General features: G+C 47.7%; 1 protein-coding gene across 3 annotated transcripts in view; it reads left to right on the top strand.

Moving 5' to 3' along the window:
* The first annotated feature begins 280 nt into the window (after positions 1-280).
* csad (cysteine sulfinic acid decarboxylase) overlaps positions 281-22264 on the top strand; it is a 138179-nt gene continuing 116195 nt past the window's right edge. For 2 of the 3 annotated variants that reach the window (XM_070869369.1, XM_070869367.1), the window contains exon 1: positions 3484-3672. In XM_070869369.1, coding sequence (XP_070725470.1) covers positions 3633-3672 — 40 coding nt within the window. In that variant the 5' untranslated portion in view covers positions 3484-3632. Of the gene's footprint in view, positions 730-3483; positions 3673-22264 lie in introns of those variants that run through there. The other variant, XM_070869368.1, reaches the window with a different exon arrangement.

Raw genomic sequence — 22264 nt, 5'->3', positions numbered from 1 at the left:
CCGTCCGCCCTGCAGCACGCCCCGCAGTGACCGCCTGGGAAATCAGGGCGGTCCAACAATACCGACAGCAGAGAAGGGAGTAATGGACTCCTGAGCTAAGTGCGATAGTTTTTTCTTTTAACTTTATGTGTGATTTGTGTTGGGGTGACGTGGGCTATGTTTTGTAAATGTTTTTGTGGGGGGGGCGTTTATTAGTTTCCCCCTCCCCCTGCCCCAGGTGTCTCTGGGAGTGCTCCCAGCCCGGCTCTTTAGCGCGGGAGTTTCCCATCCTAACGCCCCGAGAGAGGGGTACAACGCCTCCCTTAGCGCTGCGCCCCACACTCAGGGCCCAGCTGCCCAATGTTGCTGACTGAGGCGCAAACTATTCCCGGGCGCTAACTTTACCGCCCCGCTGCCATTACCGCCCCGAAATCATCAAAGCCGAAAATCTCGCCAGGGATGGCCACAGTCTTCCAAGCCTGAAAGGAGGTAACAGAATGGGGAGAACAGGGGGAAGGGCTCATGCAGCATAAATCTCTCAAAATGTAGAACTAAATGATGAATCTTGAATTTCTGTTGAAGGGAAAAATGATGTTGCAAGCACAGAAGGTCACAATACCCTTCCACTGCTACATGGGAGAAACATGTAGAGTGGAAAGGCCAAAGCTGGACCTGTGGAGAAGGAGAGATGGAATTAGTGCCCATGGTCTGGGATGCAACAAATCAATAATACAGAGAAAATGGGGTCAGGTAGGACAACTTGTATTTATATAGCACCTTTAACGGAATAAAACATCCCAAGGCACTTCACAGGAGTGTTGCCAACAACAACAAAATTGACACTGAGCCATAGAAGATGTTAGGGCAGATGAGCAAAAGAGTTTTCAAGAGTATCTTAAAGGAGGAAAGAGGTGGAGAGCTTTCGGGAGGGAATTCCAGAGCTTGGGACCTAGGCAGCTGAAGGCACGGCCGCCAATGGTGGGGCTTTCAAAATCAGGGTTGTTCAAAAGACCAAATTTGACCCTTCTGAAATGGCCTAGCAAGCCATTCAATGACAATTAGGGGTGGGCAGTAAATACCGGCATTGCCAGCGACGCCCACATTCCAAAACAAATTAAAAATTGAAATCTGAGGAAGATTACCAAGTATAAATCTGCCAGACAAGCAAGCGTTGCATTACTATTGAGAGAACAATGATGTTACAAACATGACAGATCAAATAACCTCCTATGATGCAATACAGGAACAGACAAATCTGGCACGATTTGAAGGCCTAATTTCGCAACATTAGAGTAGATTACAGGGTGTGATTAAAAATGAAAACAGGAGCCTGGGACAATGAAATGAGGGACGATGTGAGGACCAGAATGCAGGCTTCACGATACAACCTGGCAAGGGAAATGAGACTCCTGCAAAGGAGACCTGATCTCGGAGTACTGGGATGGGAAACTGCCTGGGAATACCAGGGGCAGGAGCCTTCCCAAGCAGACACCATCCCCTTATCTTAAAGGGGAATTCGATATTTGCTTGAAAAAGGTAAATATTAAAGGATATGTTTATTAAAGGAGTGACTTTTCATCCCTCAGGAGCTCGAAGAACATAAGAAGATAAGAAATAGGAGCAGGAGTCGGCCATTCGGCCCCTCGAGCCTGCTCCGCCATTCAATAAGATCATGGCTGATCTGATCATGGACTCAACTCCACTTCCCCGCCCGCTCCCCATAACCCTTTACTCCTTTATCGCTCAAAAAGCTGTCTATCTCCGCCTTAAATATATTCAATGACCCAGCCTCCACAGCTCTCTGGGGCAGAGAATTCCATAGATTTACAACCCTCTGAGAGAAGAAATTCCTCCTCATCTCAGTTTTAAATGGGCGGCCCCTTATTCTGAGACTATGTCCCCTAGTTTTAGTTTCCCCTATGAGTGGAAATATCCTCTCTGCATCCACCTTGTCGAGCCCCCTCATTACCTTATATGTTTTGATACGATCACTTCTCATGAGTATAGGCCCAACCTACTCAACCTTCTCTAGTGAACCTTCTCTGAACAGCCTCCAATGCAAGTATACCCTTCCTTAAATATGGAGACCAAAACTGTACGCAGTACTCCAGGTGTGGCCTCACCAATACCCTGTACAGCTGTAGCAGGACTTCTCTGCTTTTATGCTCATCTATCCCCCTTTGCAATAAAGGCCAACTTTCCATTTGCCTTCCTGATTACTTGCTGTACCTGCATACTAACTTTTTGTGTTTCATGCACAAGGACCCCCAGATCCCTCTGTACTGCAGCACTTTGCAATTTTTCTTCATTTAAACTATAATTTGCGTTTCTATTTTTTCTGCCAATGTGGACAACCTCACATTTTCCCACATTATACTCCATCTGCCAAATTTTTGCCCACTCACTTAGCCTGTCTATATCCCTTTGCAGATTTTTTGTGTCCTCCTCACAATTTGCTTTCCCACCCATCTTTGTATCATCAGCAAACTTGGCTACATTACACTCGATCCCTTCATCCAAGTCATTAATATAGATTGTAAATAGTTGAGGCCCCAGCACTGATCCCTGCGGCACCCCACTAGAATGACCCATTTTTCCTGACTCTCTGTTCTCTATTAGTTAGCCAATCCTCAATCCATGCTAATATATTACCCCCAACCCCATGAACTGTTATCTTGTGCAGCAACCTTTTATTTGGCACCTTATCGAATGCTTCCTGGAAATCCAAATACACCACATCCACTGGTTCCCCTTATCCATCCTACTCGACTTACTTTATGCTCAGATCTGTTCAATTAGATCTGATTGGTTCTGATCAGTGGTCTCACTTGAAGTCTACTCTTTTCGGCTTGCTGTGTATTGTCAACATTCACTGTTTTTGTTTCAAATTTGTTGTTTTTTTTTTAATCTGTCCATGATGAGTTGCCCCTATAGTGTATTCGCTTTGCAGGTAGTTGTGATTGAAAGGCTGCATCAGCGGGAGCAGTGTGCAGCGGCATACCACTGCAGGAGGGCGACAGCTGCGAAGTCCGGTCGCTGATTGCAGTGCGGGCAGGCACAACAGGAGGGGCGAAGGAGGGCAAGAGATTGTAGAGGGACGTGATCAGGGCCCAGGGGAGGCGAGGGCTCAGGGGCAGCACGGGCCAGCCCACACTGCGATATGTGTGCGCACTAGGCCCGTGCAGCAGAGCAGGTCTCCAGTCGTCCTGGTTAACCCTTGCCACTGGACCAAGACCAAGCTCTGTCAAGCTCGTGTGGTGGCTGGTGTGCAATGGTCACCACACGTTAAAAAAATCCACGCACAGGCATCTTCCACCCTTCAACTGGAGTTCAGGACTGGAATATCGGGTCCTTCATTGAAACACCTGTGAACTCATCCCTTTTTGGCGTGGAAACAAGTCATCCTCGATACGAGGGACCGCCTATGATGATGGGTTGAGAGGACGGTTGCTGGGTGGTGGCTCTGGGTATTGGGATGTGCTGTGTTGATTGGGGGAGAGCTGCTGGAGGCGGGACCGAAATTGACGTGAGGTGCAACTGAGCTCTGAAACTGACACGGGCAGTTGCAGTGTCTTTGGACGACAGAGAATGCAAAGCTGTAGCTTTTAATCACCGGTAACCCAGAGATACAAGTCAGCTATATATCCTTCAGAATGGCATCTAACCAAGAGCGAAAGAGGCCGAGTAAAAGCGGTACTGTTTTAGTAATTTTCCACATGCATGTCTAGTTTTAAGCACACCATTATTGTTACTTTGCATAAGTGTTGTTGCAAAATGTTATTTGTAAATATTTATCATTTGCAGATTGTGGGCACGTGAAAAAGGAAGGTTTTTTTTAAAGTGTATTAGTTAAACGTGGAGAGAGACACACCCACACTCCCCTCCCCCCGAATCACTTATTTAGCCGTGGGTTCGAAGCCAGGATTTCAGATGGAGACAGTTGCCAGCCGCGAGTGGGTATTGTTGGATTAAAGGGACACTAACTGCTTTTGTTGTCGTTTGTAAAACTATTTAAAATTGCCGTCCCACTTTAAAAAAATCACGGTGGGGTATAATTCCGCCTTTTCTATCTTCCTGTCACGTTCCCTGCTCCCTCCCACTCCCATGAGAAAGATGTCGGTTTGTGCTGTGCTCCGAACCCTGTGTTTCCCTGCTGAGGTCTCTCTGCTTGACCCCACCGTACAAGGCAGCGCTGCAGCGTAAAGAGTCCCCTTTACTGGCTTAGTATTGAGTTTCAGTGCTCTGGGAGCCTTTTCCTGGAGCTAAATCAGATGATGCGGAGACAGACGGATTTTTGAGCGATAAGGGAGTAAAGGGTTATGGAGAGCGGGCGGGGAAGTGGAGCTGAGTCCATGATCAGATCAGCCCATGATCTTATTAAATGGGGGAGTGGTTCGAGGGGCCAAACGGCCTCCGGCTGCTCCTATTTCTTATGTTCTGATGCGAGCCGTGTGTGCCTCCGTTTGCCTGCTCACTTTCTCTCCGTTGTTTTGCCTCCACATCATGAACCTGACAATAGGTGGAGACAGGTTTTTGCAATTTGGGTTATATTTTAGAAGTTTTCCAATGGGCCACTTTGAAACCAATCCGGACCAGCCGCCTTCTCGCCTGATACTCGCCTGGAGGGGAGGGTCAAAAGGTGCACCCACTATTCTTGTTTGGGGCTAAACCTGCCTTAGGGTGAGTGAGTCTGCAATCACTCACCACTGGTCCCAGGGAATAGTTGGAGCCATGGAGAGCCCTGACTGAGGAAGGGACTGTGATGGATAGATGAAAAAAGGAAGGGCGATGGAACATGAGGAAAGGGGGCACTTGGAAAAGAGGAGCTGTCTGATAGAGTGAGAGGTGAATTAAATTATTTCACTAACAATTTGCATTTATATAGCATCTTTTTAACGCAGTAAAAGTATCCCAAGGTGCTTCACAGGAGCTTTATAAAACTAGACACCAAGCTGCAGCAAAATATTAGGACAGGTGACCAAAAGCTTGGTCAAAGAGGTGGGTTTGAAGAAGGAAAGAGAGATGGTGAGGCGGAGAGGTTTAGGGAGGGAGTTCCAGAGTCCAGACCGTGGCAGCTGAAGGCACGGCCACCAACGGTTGAGCGATTAAAATCGGGGATGTTCAAGAGGCCAGAATTAGAAGAGCGCAGAGATCTCGGAGGGTTGTGGGGCTGGAGGCGATTGGAGAGATCAGGAGGGGTGAGACGACGGAGGGATTTGAAAACAAGAATGCGAATTTTATAATCGAGGTGTTGTTTAACCGGGAGCCAATGCAGGTCAGCGAGCAGCCTAGACTTCAATTTTGCATGTCTTTTTTGCTTAAAACGTGCATTTTTAAAGCTTGCATTCTCAGCACATGATGCATTTAAGGGGAATTTAGATAAATACGTGAGAGAGAAAGGAATAGAAAGAAATGCTGATAGGATGAGATGAAGTTCGGTGGGAAAAGGCTCGTGTGGAACATAAACATCGGCATGGACCAGCTCCTGTGCTGTACGTTCCACGTAACATTGCTGCTCAGTTACTCATGTTGCAGTTACAAAGAGTTACAAGAGCACACTGGCCTCTGAGTCAAAAGGTTGTGGGTTCAAGTCCCGCTCCAGAGACTTGAGCACAGAAATCTCGCTGACACTCCAGTGCATGTTTGACAAATTTGCTGGAGTTTTTTGAGGATGTAACGAGCAGGGTGGATAAGGGGGAACCAGTGGATGTGGTGTACTTGGATTTCCAGAAGGCATTCGATAAGGTGCCACATAAAAGGTTACTGCACAAGATAAAAATTCACGGGGCTGGGGGTAATATATTAGCATGGATAGAGGATTAGCTAACAAACAGAAAAGAGTGTCTGGATAAGTGGGTCATTTTCCAGTTGGCAAACAGTGACTAGTGGGATGCCGCAGGGATCGGTGCTGGGTCCTCAACTATTTACAATCTATATTAATGACTTGGATGAAGGGACAGAGTGTAATGTAGCCAAATTTGCTGATGATGATACAAAGATGGGTGGGAAAGCAAATTTTGAGAGGGACACACAAAATCTGCAAAGGGATATAGACAGGCTAAGTGAGTGGGCAAAAATTTGGCAGATGAAGTATAATGTGGGAAAATGTGAGGTTATACACTTTGGCAGAAAAAATAGAAAAGCAAATTATAATTTTAAATGGAGAACAATTGCCAAGTGGTGCAGTACAGAGGGATCTGGGGGTCCTTGTGCATGAAACACAAAGTTAGTATGCAGGTACAGAAAGTGATCAGGAAGGCAAATAGAATGGTGGCCTTTATTGCAAGGGGGATAGAGTATAAAAGCAGAGAAGTCCTGTTACAACTGTACAGGGTATTGGTGAGGTCACATCTGGAGTACTGTGTACAGTTTTAGTCTCTGTATTTAAGGAAGGATATACTTGCATTGGAGGCTGATCAGAGAAGGTTCATTAGGTTGATTCTGGAGATGAGGGGTTTGACTTATGAAGGTAGATTGGGCCTATACACATTGGAGTTCAGAAGAATGAGAGGTGATCTTATCGAAACATATAAGATAATGAAAGGGCTTAACAAGGTGGATGCAGAGAGGATATTTCCATTCATAGGGGAAATTAAAACTAGGGGACATAGTCTCAGAATAAGGGGCCGCCCATTTAAAACTGAGATGAGGAGGAATTTCTTCTGGTTGTAAATCTATGGAATTCTCTGCCCCAGAGAGCTGTGGTGGCTGGGTCATTGAATATATTTAAGGCAGAGATAGACAGATTTTTGAGCGATAAGGGTTATGGGGGGGGGCAGGGAAGTGGAGCTGAGTCCATGATTGGATCAGCCATGATCTTATTAAATGGCGGAGCAGGCTCGAGGGGCCGAATGGCCTACTCCTGCTCCTATTTCTTATGTTATTATGTATGATGGCAGATTTGGGAAACCTGAGGAGAGGAAATAATTTCTAATGTCAGTTAGCATGGGGGCTGAGGAAAGTTGGGTGGCCAGCAGAGTAATGACAATGGGGCAGAGTGACCAGGAGGTGGATCTTGTGGAAGTGATTGAGCTCGGAGAGGATGTGAGGCGAGATTGGAGGGAAGCTGGAGGTTTTTGCAGACACTAGTGGAATTGTAGAATCATGGAATGGTACAATCTCCTAAAATCTGTCCTCTGGTTCCTGACCCTTCTACCACAGGAGACAATTTCTCCTTATTTATCAAAATCATTCATGATTTTGAATACCTCTCAAATCTCCTCTTAACCATCTCTGCTCCAAGGAGAACAGCCCCAGCCTCTCCAGTCTCTTCACATAACTGAAGTCCCACATCCTGGGTACCATTCTAGTAAATCTCCTCTGCACCCTCTCCAAGGCCTCGACATCCTCCTTAAAGTGTGGTGCCCAGAATTGGACACAATACTCCAGCTGGGGCCTAACCAGTGATTTACAAAGGTTTATCATTGCTTGTTCTATCTCCCTCTATTCATAAAGCCCAGGATCCCATTTGCTTTTTTAACAGCTTTCTCAACCTGTCCCACCACCTTCAAATATTTGTGTACAAACACCCCCAGGTCTCTCTCTTCCTGCACCCCCTTTAAAATTGTCCCATTTAGTTCATATCGTGTCTCCTACTAAAATATAGCATGTCATTTCTGCATTAAATCTCCATCTTATGAGTCTGTCCATTTCATTAGTCTGTCGATGTCCGTCTAAGGTCTGTTACAATCCTCCTCATAGTTTACGACATTTCCGAGATTCCTATCATCTCCAAACTTAGAAATGTGCCCTGTATATCCAAGTCCAGGTCTTTACTATGAGACAATTGTATTGGATCTTTATGTTTTTGATTCCTGCTATCGTGAAGTAGGCTCCAAATAACAGTTTAAAAAAATGTCCGACACTAGCTTTAATCCAATGACAATAGATACTGTGATATTGGGCACAGTCCCATGCAGTCAGTCTCTCTCTCTCTCTCTCTCTCTCTCTCTCTCTCTCATTCCCCTCTCCCCACCCCCCGCTCAGCAACTACACACACTGTTGCCTCAGAAAGCCCCAGGCACTCCCGACATGCTCCTCCCCCAGAAATCTCGAGCCTGTTGACACCCATTCTGCACAGCTGGCACCATGCCAGGCGTCACCTCGCATATGGCACTTTTTGCTAACTTTTCTTTTCTTTTGTTTTAACCTAAGCTGACCTCGCATAGTCTGAACTTCACTTGGGCTGGAGTTCCGAATGTTTGATTTTTTTTAAAAAGAGTAATTCCCTTTGCTCTGCGAATTTCTCGCTGTCGGTTCAGCAGGCTCGAGGAGCCCTCCGCTATCCTGCCCTAGTCAGTCGTTTATGAGCTGAGATGGTGAGATTTGTCGGGCTATTCCACAGTCTACAGCATCTCAGCTGAGTTTGATCATGTCCTGGCCCCATGTCCATGCTCTTAAGTTATAACCAGAGCCAGAAATGGTGATCAGAAATAGGTGAGTATATTAGGCGGTCCCTTGTATCGAGGATAACTTGCTTCCACACCAAAAAGGGATGAGTTTACAGATGTTTCAATGAAGGACCTGATATTCCAGTCCTGAACTACGTGTTGAAGGGTGGAAGATGCCTGTGTGTGGATTTTTTTTAACGTGTGGTTACTGTTGCACACCAGCCACCACACGGGCTTGACAGAGCTAGGTCTTGGTCTAGTGGCAAGGGTTAACTAGGACGACTGGAGACCAGCTCTGCTGCACGGACCTAGTGCGTGCACATATCGCAGTGTGGGCTGGGCTGGCCTGGGCCCTCACCTCTTCTGGGCCCTGAACTCTTGCTTCTCCTGGGCCCCCGATCATGTCGCTCCTCGCCCCGACATCACCACTCCTCTGCACCTTGCCGCCTCTGCTGCTGTACCTGGGCCACTCCAACAGGCGACCTGGATTCTGGTGACGTCAATCCAGTCTCCCTCCTCAAAGCAGTCGCCCTCCTGGGAACCAGTGAGTAACTGGGCTTCAACAGTTCGAGTGCTGGTCCTCGGGGCTCTGGTTAGACACCATGGATTAGGCCATGGATCCTCTGGACCTCATCCAGATCACGCTTGTGTTGCAAAGCTCTCGTCATCCAAGTATGCACCTAATTATCACTGGCACGTAGGCAAATTCCGGCTTTTGGTGATGTTTTCTTGTATTCACGACAAGTTGCTTCTTGCAATAGCTGAGGCTGTATATCATTTAATATATTGTGGGGAGGGTGGGATTAGAATGGATGAGATATTAAAGGGTACGGGGAGTGAAGGGGAGAGTGGGATTAGACTGGGTGGGATATTAAAGGGTATGGGGAGTGAGGGGGGAGAATGGGATTAGACTGGGTGGGATATTCAAGGGTATGGGGAGTGAGTGGGATAGTTTCCTTGAACAGTACGTTGCGGAACCAACCAGGGAGCAGGCTATCTTAGATCTAGTACTGTGTAATGAGACAGGATTAATAAATGATCTCCTAGTAAAGGATCCTCGAGGAGTGAGTGATCATAATATGGTTGAATTTCACATTCAGTTGGGGGGTGAGAAAGTTGGTTCTCAAACCAGTGTCCTCAGCTTAAATAAAGGTGACTACAAAGGTATGAGAGTAGAGTTGGCTAAAGTGGACTGGGAAAATAGATGGGACAGTTGATGAGCAGTGGCAGACATGAGATATTTCATAACTCTCAACTAAAATATATCCCAATAAGAAGGAAAGACTAAGAGAAGGGATAACCATCCGTGGCTAACTAAAGAAATAAGGGATGGTATCAAATTCAAAACAAGGGCATACAATGCGGCCAAGACTAGTGGGAACCCAGAGGATTGGGAAACTTTTAAAAGCCAGCAAAGAACGACTAAATAAAATGATAGAGAGGGAAGATAGATTATGAAAGTAAACTAGCATGAAATGTAAAAACAGATCGGAAGAGTTTCTACAGGTACATAAAAAGGAAAAGAGTGGCTAAAGTAAATGTTGGTCCCCTAGAGGATGAGACTGGGGGATTAATAATGGGGAACAAGGAAATGGCAGAGATGTTGAACAAATATTTTGTATCAGTCTTCACGGTAGAAGACACTAAAAACATCCCAATAGTGGACAATCAAGGGGCTATCGCGAAGGAGGAACTAAAGACAATCACTATCACTAATGAAGTAGTACTCGGTAAAATAATGGGACTAAAGGCGGACAAGTCCCCTGGACCTGATGGCTTACATCCTAGGGTCTTAAAAGAAGTGGCTGCAGAGATAGTGGATGCATTGGTTGTAATCTACCAAAATGCCCTGGACTCTGAGGAGGTCCCAGCGGATTGGAAACCCCCAAATATAATGCCCCTATTTAAAAAGGCTCCGTGCCTCAATGCAAGGAGTATTCAGAATAAGGTGGACGAATTAACTGCGCAGATAGCAGTTAATGGATATGATGTAATTGGCATCATGGAGACATGGTTCCAGGGTGACCAAGGCTGGGAACTCAACATCCAGGGGTATTCAAAATTTAGGAAAGATAGACAGAAAGGAAAAGGAGGCGGGATGGCGTTGCTGGTTAAAGAGGAAATTAATGCAATTGTAAGGAGGGACATTAGCTTGGATGATGTGGAATCGGTATGGGTGGAGCTACGGAATACCAAAGGGCAGAAAACGCTAGTGGGAGTTGTGTCCAGACCACCAAACAGTAGTAATGAGGATGGGGACAGCATCAAACAAGAAATTAGGGATGCGTGCAATAAAGTTACAGCAATTATCATGGGTGACTTTAATCTACATATTGACTGGGCAAACCAAACTGGTAGCAATACGGTGGAGCAATGGAGTGTATTCGGGATGGTTTTCTAGACCAATATGTTGAGGCACCAACTAGAGGGCTGACCATCCTAGACTGGGTGTTGTGTAATGAGAAGGGACTAATTAACAATCTTGTTGTGCGAGACCCCTTGGGGAAGAGTGACCATAATATGGTAGAATTCTTTATTAAGATGGAGAGTGACACACAGTCAATTCAGAGACTAGGGTCCTGAACTTAAGGAAAGGTAACTTCGATGCTATGAGACGTGAATTGGCTAAAATAGACTGGCAAATGATACTTAAAGGGTTGACGGTGGATAGACAATGGCAAACATTTAAAGATCACATGGATGAACTTCAACAATTGTACATCCCTGTCTGGAGTAAAAATAAAATGGGGAAGGTGGCTCAACCGTGGCTAACAAGGGAAATTAAGGATAGTGTTAAATCCAAGGAAGAGGCATATAAATTGGCCAGAAAAAGCAGCAAACCTGAGGACTCGGAGAAATTTGTAATTCAGCAGAGGAGGACAAAGGGTTTAATTAGGAGGGGGAAAATAGAGTATGTGCGGAAGTTTGCTGGGAACATAAAAACTGACTGCAAAAGCTTCTATAGATATGTGAAGAGAAAAAGATTAGTGAAGACAAAGGTAGGTCCCTTGCAGTCAGATTCAGGTGAATTTATAATGGGGAACAAAGAAATGGTGGACTAGTTAAACAAATACTTTGGTTCTGTTTTCACGAAGGAAGACACAAATAACCTTCCGGAAATACTAGGGGACCGAGGGTCTCGTGAGAAGGAGGAACTGAAGGAAATCCTTATAAAGCGGGAAATTGTCTTGGGGAAATTGATGAGATTGAAGGCCGATAAATCCCCGGGGCCTGATAGTCTACACCCCAGAGTACTTAAGGAAGTGGCCATAGAAATAGTGGATGCATTGGTGATCATTTTCCAACAGTCTCTGGATCAGTTCCTATGGACTGGAGAGTAGCTAATGTAACACCACTGTTTTAAAAAAGGAGGGAGAGAGAAAACGGGTAATTTATAGACCGGTTAGCCTGACATCAGTGTGGAGAAAATGTTGGAATCAATTATTAAAGATGTAATAGCAGCGCATTTGGAAAGCAGTGACAGGATCAGTCCAAGTCAGGATGGATTTATGAAAGGGAAATCATGCTTGACAAATCTTCTGGAATTTTTTGAGGATGTAACTAGTTGAGTGGACAAGGGAGAACCAGTGGATGTGGTGTATTCGGACTTTCAAAAGGCTTTTGACAGGTCCCACACAAGAGATTGGTGTGCAAAATCAAAGCACATGGTCTTGGGGGTAATGCACTGACGTGGAAAGAGAACTGGTTGGCAGACAGGAAGCAGAGAGTCGGGATAAACTGATCCTTTTCAGAATGGCAGGCAGTGACTAGTGGAGTGCCGCAGGGCTCCGTGCTGGGACCCCAGCTCTTTACAATATACATTATTGATTTTAGTTAAGAAATTGAGTGTAATATCTCCAAGTTTCCAGCTAACACTAAACTGGGTGGCGGTGTAAGCTGTGAGGAGGACGCTAAAAGGCTGCAGGGTGACTTGGACAAGTTAGGTGAGTGGGCAAATGCATGGCAGATGCAGTATAATGTGGATAAATGTGAGGTTATGTGAAACCTGGGTGTCATGGTTCATCAGTCATTGAAAGTTGGCATGCAGGTACAGCAGGCGCTGAAGAAGGCAAATGGTATGTTGGCCTTCATAGCTAGGGGATTTGAGTATAGGAGCAGGGAGGTCTTACTGCAGTTGTACAAGGCCTTGGTGAGACCTCACCTGGAATATTGTGTTCAGTTTTGGTCTCCTAATCTGAGGAAGGACGTTCTTGCTATTGAGGGAGTGCAGCGAAGGTTCACCAGACTGATTCCCGGGATGGCAGGACTGACATATGAGGAGAGACTGGATCAACTGGGCCTTTATACACTGGAGTTTAGAAGGATGAGAGGGGATCTCATCAACATATAAGATTCTGACGTGTCTGGACAGGTTAGATGCGGGAAGAATGTTCCCGATGTTGGGGAAGTCCAGAACCAGGGGACACAGTCTTGGGATAAGGGGTAAGCCATTTAGGACTGAGATGAGGAGAAACTTCTTCACTCAGAGAGTTGTTAACCTGTGGAATTCCCTACCGCAGAGAGTTGTTGATGCCAGTTCATTGGATATATTCAAGAGGGAGTGAGATATGGCCCTTACGGCTAAAGGGATCAAGGGGTATGGAGAGAAAGCAGGATCTTATTGAATGGTGGTGCAGGCTCGAAGGGCCGAATGGCCTACTCCTGCACTTATTTTCTATGTTTCTAAAAGGAGACAGATAAAAAGCAGGAAACTATAGACCAGTTAGCCTAACATCTGTCATTGGAAAATGCTGCAGTCCATTATTAAGGAAGCAGTCGTGGGACATTTGGAAAAGCATGATTCAATCAAGCAGAGTCAGCATGGTTTTATGAAAGGGAAATCATGTTTGACAAATTTGCTGGAGTTCTTTTGAGGATAAGGGGGAACCAGTGGATGTGGTGTATTTGGATTTCCAGAAGGTGTTCGATAAGGTGCCACATAAAAGGTTACTGCACAAGATAAAAGATCACGGGGTTGGGGGTCATAGATTAGCATGGATAGAGGATTGGCTAACTAACAGAAAACAGAGAGTGAGATAAATGGGACGCTAATGTTGGTGCGTCTGTCCTCCCAGGGAATTTGTAGGATCTTGCGGAGACATCGTTGGTGGTATTTCTCCAGCGACTTGAGGTGTCTACTGTACATGGTCCATGTCTCTGAGCCATACAGGAGGGCGGGTATTACTACAGCCCTGTAGACCATGAGCTTGGTGCCAGTTTGGAGGGCCTGGTCTTCAAACACTCTTTTCCTCAGGCGGCCGAAGGCTGCACTGGCTCACTGGAGGCGGTGTTGGATCTCGTCGTCAATGCCTGCTCTTGTTGATAAGAGGCTCCCGAGATATGGGAAGTGGTCCACGTTGTCCAGGGTCGCCCCGTGGATCTTGATGACTGGGGGGTAGTACCGTGTGGCGAGGACAGGCTGGTGGAGGACCTTTGTCTTACGGATGTTTAGCGTAAGGCCCATGCTTTTGTATGCCTCAGTAAATACGTCGACGATGTCCTGGAGTTCAGCCTCTGTGTGCGCAGACGCAGGTGTTGTCCGCGTACTGTAGCTCGACGACAGAGGTTGGGGTAGTCTTGGGCCTAGCCTGCAGACGGCGAAGGTTAAACAGGTTCCCACTGGCTCTGTAGTTTAGTTCCACTCCAGCGGGGAGCTTCATCATCGGTGACTATCTTCCCCATCATCGAAGCATTGACCATGGTTGATCAGCTCCATTGGGCGGGCCACATTATCCGCATGCCCAATACGAGACTCTCAAAACAAGCGCTCTACTCTGAGCTTCGACACGGCAAGCGAGCCCCAGGTGGGCAGAGGAAACACTTCAAGGACACCTTCATAGCCTCCTTGATAAAGTGCAACATCTCCACCGGCACCTGGGAATCCCTGGCCCAGGACCGTTCAAAGTGGAGGAAAAGCATCTGAGAGAGCACCGAACACCTCGAGTCTCTTCACTGGGAGCATGCAGAAGCCAAGCGCAAACAGCGGAAGGAGCGCACACCAACCCAAGCACCCCACCCACCCCTCCAACCACCGTCTGCCCCACCTGTTAGAGACTGTAGGTCCCACATTGGACTCTTCAGTCACCTGAGAGCTCATTTTTAGTGTGGAAGCAAGTCATCCTCGACTCCGAGGGACTGCCTAAGAAGACGACCCTACCCACCCATTTAATCCCCTCCCACAGCCCATGTACACACTCCCCTATCACTGACCCTACCTACCCATTTAATCCCCTCCCACAGCCCATGTACACTCCCCTATCACTGACCCTACCCACCCATTTAATCCCCTCCCACAGCCCATGTACACACTCTCCGATCACTGACCCTACCCACCCATTTAATCACCTCCCACAGCCCATGTACACACTCCCCTATCACTGACCCTACCCACCCATTTAATCCCTTCCTACAGCTCATGTACACACTCTCCGATCACTGACCCTACCCACCCATTTAATCACCTCCCACAGCCCATGTACACTCTCTCCTATCATTGACTATACCCACCCATTTAATCCCCTCCCACAGCCCATGTACACACTCCCCTATCACTGACCCTACCCACCCATTTAATCCCCTCCCACAACCCATGTACACACTCCCCTATCACTGACCCTACCTACCCATTTAATCCCCTCCCACAACCCATGTACACACTCCCCTATCACTGACCCTACCCACCCATTTAATCCCCTCCCACAGCCCATGTACACACTCCCCTATCACTGACCCTACCTACCCATTTAATCCCCTCCCACAACCCATGTACACACTCCCCTATCACTGACCCTACCTACCCATTTAATCCCCTCCCACAACCCATGTACACACTCCCCTATCACTGACCCTACCCACCCATTTAATCCCCTCCCACAGCCCATGTACACACTCCCCTATCACTGACTATACCCACCCATTTAATCCCCTCCCACAGCTCATGTACACACTCCCCTATCACTGACCCTAACCACCCATTTAATCCCCTCCCATAGCCCATGTACACTCGCCCCTATCATGGACTCGAAAAAGAAAAGCAAGACTTGCATTTCTATAGCGCCTTTCACAATCACCGGACGTCTCGAAGCGCTTTACAGCCAATGAAGTACTTTTGGAGTGTAGCCACTGTAGTAATGTCGGAAACGCAGCAGCCAATTTGCACACAGCAAGCTCCTACAAACAGCAATGTGATTATGACCAGATAATGTTTTTTTTTGTGATGTTGATTGAGAAATAAATATTGGCCCCAGGACACCGGGGATCACTCTCCTGCTCCTCTTCGAAATAGTGCTGTGGCATCTTTTACGACCATCTGAGAGAGCAGACGGGGCCTCAGTTTAATGTCTCATCCAAAAGGCGGCACCTCCGACAGTGCAGCACTCCCTCAGTACTGCCCCTCTGACAGTGCGACGCTCCCTCAACACTGCACTGGAGTGTCGGCCTGGATTTTTTTGTTTTGTGCAAAGTTCCTGGAGTGGGACTTGAACCCAGAACCTTCTAACTCTGGCGAGAGTGCTACCCACTACCACCTGTTTAATCTCCTTCCACAGCCCGTGTACACTCTACCCGATCAGAGAGTTGTGGGAATCTGGAACGCTGTGCCTGAAGGTAATGGAGGCTGGTTCCATCAATAATTTTGAAAGGGAGTTGGACAGGTAATTGAGGATGAGAAACTTACAGGGTTACTGACAAAAAGTGGGGGGTGTGAGACTGAGCATGGCTGCTCTTTTAAAGAGCCAGCACAGGCACAACGGGCCGAATGGCCTCCTTCTGTGCTGTAAGTCTCTCTCTGGTGCCCTACACTATAGACCTTGGCCCTTCACTCTGATTTCTAGATGAAAAATAAATCTGCAGTCAGTGTGTTAAATAAACTGCTTTTAACTGTTATCCGTATCTTTCAACGTTTTAAGGACCTGGCTCTTATCTAGGATTGAAATCTTGCTGTCTTGCTTGCTGTATCTCTGTTCTGTCGGTCTCTGTCTGTCCTTGGACACTGCATTGTTCGATTACATTAATACTGTGATCACTTCTAATTGTGAGGTGGTGTTTGCCTTCCTCTGTCAGGTTTGCTCTGGTAATTGTAAACGCCATCAAATCAGTAACCTGATCACCAGGCGATGTTTTTTCCGCCTTCAACAACGGCCAGCAAATCAGCACAAGCTTTACTGGCGAGGAAAGATTGGGCTTGGCTGCGATGCCCTCCATTGCTGAATAGCCCATCAATGTTGATCATGAATGGCCACCTGGAAGGAGGCTGGCACCCAGGGAATATGAGGAATGGTGGGGGGGCTGGTGCTGCCTGTCTTTTCTGGCACTTGCAGTGGGTTTGGAATAATGTGCAAGACCTGACCGTGCAGCAAACCGAGTGGACACCTGTGTTCAACACGCACCCGCATCATGACTTTTGTGTCTTATCAATAGAGTGGTTACACATTTACAGGAGTGAAGTCAGCCAGCCTATCTCTGTCTGCGTCCACGCACAATCCAGTCATCTGATTAGTTTCCATGGTTTTGTCACTTGTGAATGATCCTGATTTGTGTGAGGACTGTGATCTGTGTTGTCCTGTTCACATGGCTTTATAATGGACCAGGGTGTGTGTGGTTAAACTGCACCGTTAACTTTTTTACTGTGATTGCACAGCAGGCCGGGGCCATTGGAGGGAGCAGCGTACGGCGTCCCGGCCTGCAACACCATCAGCAGGCCGGGGCCATTGGAGGGAGCAGCGTGCGGCGGTATACCACTGCAGGGAGCAGCGCGTGCTGCTGCAGGAGGGCGACGGTTATGAAGCCAGGTTGCTGATTGCGGTGCGGGCAGGCACAGCAGGAGGGGCGAAGGAGTGGCAAGAATCCGTGGAGGGAAGTGACTGAGGCCCAGGGGAGGCGTGAGTTTGGGGTCCAGAAGAGGTGAGGGCCCAGGGGCAGCACGGGCCAGCACACACTGCGATATGTGCGTGTACTCGGTCCGTGCAGCAGATCTGGTCTCCAGTCGTCTTGGGTAACCCTTGCCACTGGACCAAGACCTAGCTCTGTCAAGCCCGTGTGGTGGCTGGTGTGCAACGGTCACCCCACGTTAAAAAAATCCACCCACAGGCATCTTCAGGATGTAGTTCAGGATCTGGAATATCGGGTCCTTCATTGAAACATCTGTGAACTCATCCCTTTTTGGTGTGGAAGCAAGTCATCCTCGATACGAGGAACTGCCTATGATAATGATGATGATAACATTGGATTCGAGACGCTCTTTCTCTTCACCGCCCACTCTCCTGGTCCTAAAGACCCTCTAATAACTGCCCATTCCTGTGGCAGCCTCGACTGACTGTTCCAACAGGCTATTCAACTATGGAAGGATCACAACCAAGCCCAATCCTGTTTAGCCCCCCCCACCCCCCCACCTCAACACACAGCAAGAGTTGGCGATCAGCTGCTCGGCTAACTTGGTACAAATTGCAGATTGATGCTGAAACCTTTCTGATCTTCTGGCTCTGCACTAGACCAGATCGTGGATGTACCAACAGAGTCAACAGGCAGCCATTGACTGTGACTTTTTAATAATGGACATGAGAAATTAGAATATCAGCTAATAAGGAGGATATGAAAAAAACAATCCGTGCCCCTGCGCAGGGCCCCCACGCCCTCCAACCAATCGCTGCGCAGGGCCCCCACACCCTCCAACCAATCCGTGACCCTGCACAGGACCCTTTTGTGACAAATAATAGTGTTGCTTTTAACTCTGGGCAGATTTCAAGCAGGCAGGGGGAACGGGTGACTCGTGGGCCTTATTACATCGCCACCAGTCAACACAAAGATGGACAGCATCTTGGTTCTCTGTCTGTGCCCACCCCCCTCCGCCATGCTGCTTCCTGCTCTCTCCCCTTCTCCACGCCATCTTGTGTCACACTTCTTCCACCGCCCACCAGCCCCCTCACTTTTCCTCCTTCCCCCACCTGCGACTGTGTTTTTAACCTACTCATTCTGCACCCAGTCAGCCTATTCTTGGAGTGTATCCCCATCCTTTCTGCAGCTAAATCCCCGATTGAGATCTTTGAGTCTTTGACTCTCCTAATTATGCTGCAGTTCCAGGTGTCCGTAACCTTTCTTTGTGTCCCATTAACAACTCCGAGTCATTAGACAAACAGCACTCTGGATGATGCAGGGTTGTGTTATTCATTCATGAAAATTCTATTTATCTATTGGTCTCCAGACTGCGTGTTACAAGGTGGTGCAACATTTCCTTTTTGAAGAGAAACTGAAGGATGTTTCTGTTTTTACACTGACAGACCTGTACCCACCAGTACTGTACCCCAGTGTTATACACTGACAGACCTGTACCCACCAGTACTGTACCCCAGTGTTATACAGTGACAGACCTGTACCCACCAGTACTGTACCCCAGTGTTATACACTGACAGACCTGTACCCACCAGTACTGTACCCCAGTGTTATACAGTGACAGACCTGTACCCACCAGTACTGTACCCCAGTGTTATACAGTGACAGACCTGTATCCACCAGTACTGTACCCCAGTGTTATACAGTGACAGACCTGTATCCACCAGTACTGTACCCCAGTGTTATACAGTGACAGACCTGTACCCACCAGTACTGTACCCCAGTGTTATACAGTGACAGACCTGTATCCACCAGTACTGTACCCCAGTGTAATACAGTGACAGACCTGTACCCACCAGTACTGTATTCCAGTGTTATACAGTGACAGACCTGTACCCACCAGTACTGTACCCCAGTGTTATACAGTGACAGACCTGTATCCACCAGTACTGTACCCCAGTGTTATACAGTGACAGACCTGTACCCACCAGTACTGTACCCCAGTGTTATACAGTGACAGACCTGTACCCACCAGTACTGTACCGCCGTGTTATACAGTGACAGACCTGTACCCACCAGTACTGTGTCCGTGTTATACACTGACAGACCTGTACCCACCAGTACTGTACCCCAGTGTTATACAGTGACAGACCTGTACCCACCAGTACTGTACCCCAGTGTTATACAGTGACAGACCTGTATCCACCAGTACTGTACCCCAGTGTAATACAGTGACAGACCTGTACCCACCAGTACTGTATTCCAGTGTTATACAGTGACAGACCTGTACCCACCAGTACTGTACCCCAGTGTTATACAGTGACAGACCTGTATCCACCAGTACTGTACCCCAGTGTTATACAGTGACAGACCTGTACCCACCAGTACTGTACCCCAGTGTTATACAGTGACAGACCTGTACCCACCAGTACTGTACCGCCGTGTTATACAGTGACAGACCTGTACCCACCAGTACTGTGTCCGTGTTATACACTGACAGACCTGTACCCACCAGTACTGTACCCCATGTTATACAGTGACAGACCTGTACCCACCAGTACTGTACCGCCGTGTTATATAGTGACAGACCTGTACCCACCAGTACTGTACGGTTATACAGTGACAGACCTGTACCCACCAGTACTGTACCGCCGTGTTATACAGTGACAGACCTGTACCCACCAGTACTGTACGGTTGTACAGTGACAGACCTGTACCCACCAGTACTGTACCGGTTATACAGTGACAGACCTGTACCCACCAGTACTGTACCCCAGTGTTATACAGTGACAGACCTGTACCCACCAGTACTGTATCCCGGTGTTATACAGTGACAGACCTGTACCCACCAGTACTGTACCCCAGTGTTATACAGTGATAGACCTGTACCCACCAGTACTGTACCGCCGTGTTATACAGTGACAGACCTGTACCCACCAGTACTGTACCCCAGTGTTATACAGTGATAGACCTGTACCCACCAGTACTGTACCGCCGTGTTATACAGTGACAGACCTGTACCCACCAGTACTGTACAGCCGTGTTATACACTGACAGAGCTGTACCCACCAGTACTGTACCCCAGTGTTATACAGTGACAGACCTGTATCCACCAGTACTGTGTCCGTGTTATACACTGACAGACCTGTACCCACCAGTACTGTACTGCCGTGTTATACAGTGACAGACCTGTACCCACCAGTACTGTACCCCAGTGTTATACAGTGACAGACCTGTACCCACCACTACTGTACCCTAGTATTATACAGGACAGACCTGTACCCACCAGTACTGTACCCCAATGTTATACAGTGACCTTTTATCCACCAGTACTGTACCCCAGTGTCATAGTGACAGACCTGTACCCACCAGTACTGTTCCCGTGCTATACAGTGACAGACCTGTACCCACCAGTACTGTACCCCAGTGTTATACAGTGACAGACCTGTACCCACCAGTACTGTACCCCAGTGTTATACAGTGACAGACCTGTACCCACCAGTACTGTGTCCGTGTTATACAGTGACAGACCTGTACCCACCAGTACTGTACCCCAGTGTTATACAGTGACAGACCTGTACCCACCAGTACTGTACCCGAGTGTTATACAGTGACAGACCAGTACCCACCAGTATTGTACCCCAGTGTTATAGTGACAGACCTGTACCCACCAGTACTGTACCCCAGTGTTATACAGTGACAGACCTGTACCCACCAGTACTGTACCCCAGTGTTATACAATAACAGACCTGTACCCACCAGTACTGTACCCCAGTGTTATACAGTGACAGACCTGTACCCACCAGTGCTGTACCCCAGTGTTATACAATGACAGACCTGTACCCACCAGTACTGTGTCCGTGTTATACAGTGACAGACCTGTACCCACCACTACTGTACCCCAATGTTATACAGTGACCTTGTATCCACCAGTACTGTACCCCAGTGTCATAGTGACAGACCTGTACCCACCAGTACTGTTCCCGTGCTATACAGTGACAGACCTGTACCCACCAGTACTGTACCCCAGTGTTATACAGTGACAGACCTGTACCCACCAGTACTGTACCCCAATGTTATACAGTGACTGACGTGCACCCACCAGTACTGTACCCCAATGTTATACAGTGACCTTGTATCCACCAGTACTGTACCCCAGTGTTATACAGTGACTGACTTGTACCCACCAGTACTGTACCTCAGTGTTATACAGTGACAGACCTGTACCCTAGTGTTATACAGTGACAGACCTGTACCCACCAGTACTGTAGCATAGTGTTATACAGTGACAGACCTGTACCCACCAGTACTGTATCCCGGTGTTATACAGTGACAGACCTGTACCCACCAGTACTGTACCCCAGTGTTATACAGTGATAGACCTGTACCCACCAGTACTGTACCGCCGTGTTATACAGTGACAGACCTGTACACACCAGTACTGTACCCGAGTGTTATACAGTGACAGACCAGTACCCACCAGTATTGTACCCCAGTGTTATAGTGACAGACCTGTACCCACCAGTACTGTACCCCAGTGTTATACAGTGACAGACCTGTACCCACCAGTACTGTACCCCAGTGTTATACAATGACAGACCTGTACCCACCAGTACTGTACCCCAGTGTTATACAGTGACAGACCTGTACCCACCAGTGCTGTACTGCCGTGTTATACAGTGACAGACCAGTACCCACCAGTATTGTACCCCAGTGTTATACAGTGACAGACCTGTACCCACCAGTACTGTACCCCAGTGTTATACAGTGACAGAACTGTACCCACCAGTACTGTACCCTAGTGTTATACAGTGACAGACCTGTACCCACCACTACTGTACCCTAGTATTATACAGGACAGACCTGTACCCACCAGTACTGTACCCCAGTGTTATACAGTGACAGACCTGTACCCACCAGTACTGTACCCCAGTGTTATACAATGACAGACCTGTACCCACCAGTACTGTACCCCAGTGTTATACAGTGACAGACCTGTACCCACCAGTGCTGTACTGCCGTGTTATACAGTGACAGACCAGTACCCACCAGTATTGTACCCCAGTGTT

This window comes from Pristiophorus japonicus, chromosome X (genome assembly GCF_044704955.1).
Source record: "Pristiophorus japonicus isolate sPriJap1 chromosome X, sPriJap1.hap1, whole genome shotgun sequence".
Lineage (NCBI taxonomy): Eukaryota > Metazoa > Chordata > Chondrichthyes > Pristiophoridae > Pristiophorus > Pristiophorus japonicus.
Note: the sequence above shows the minus strand (reverse complement) of the source record. Positions and strands in the feature narration are given on the sequence as shown.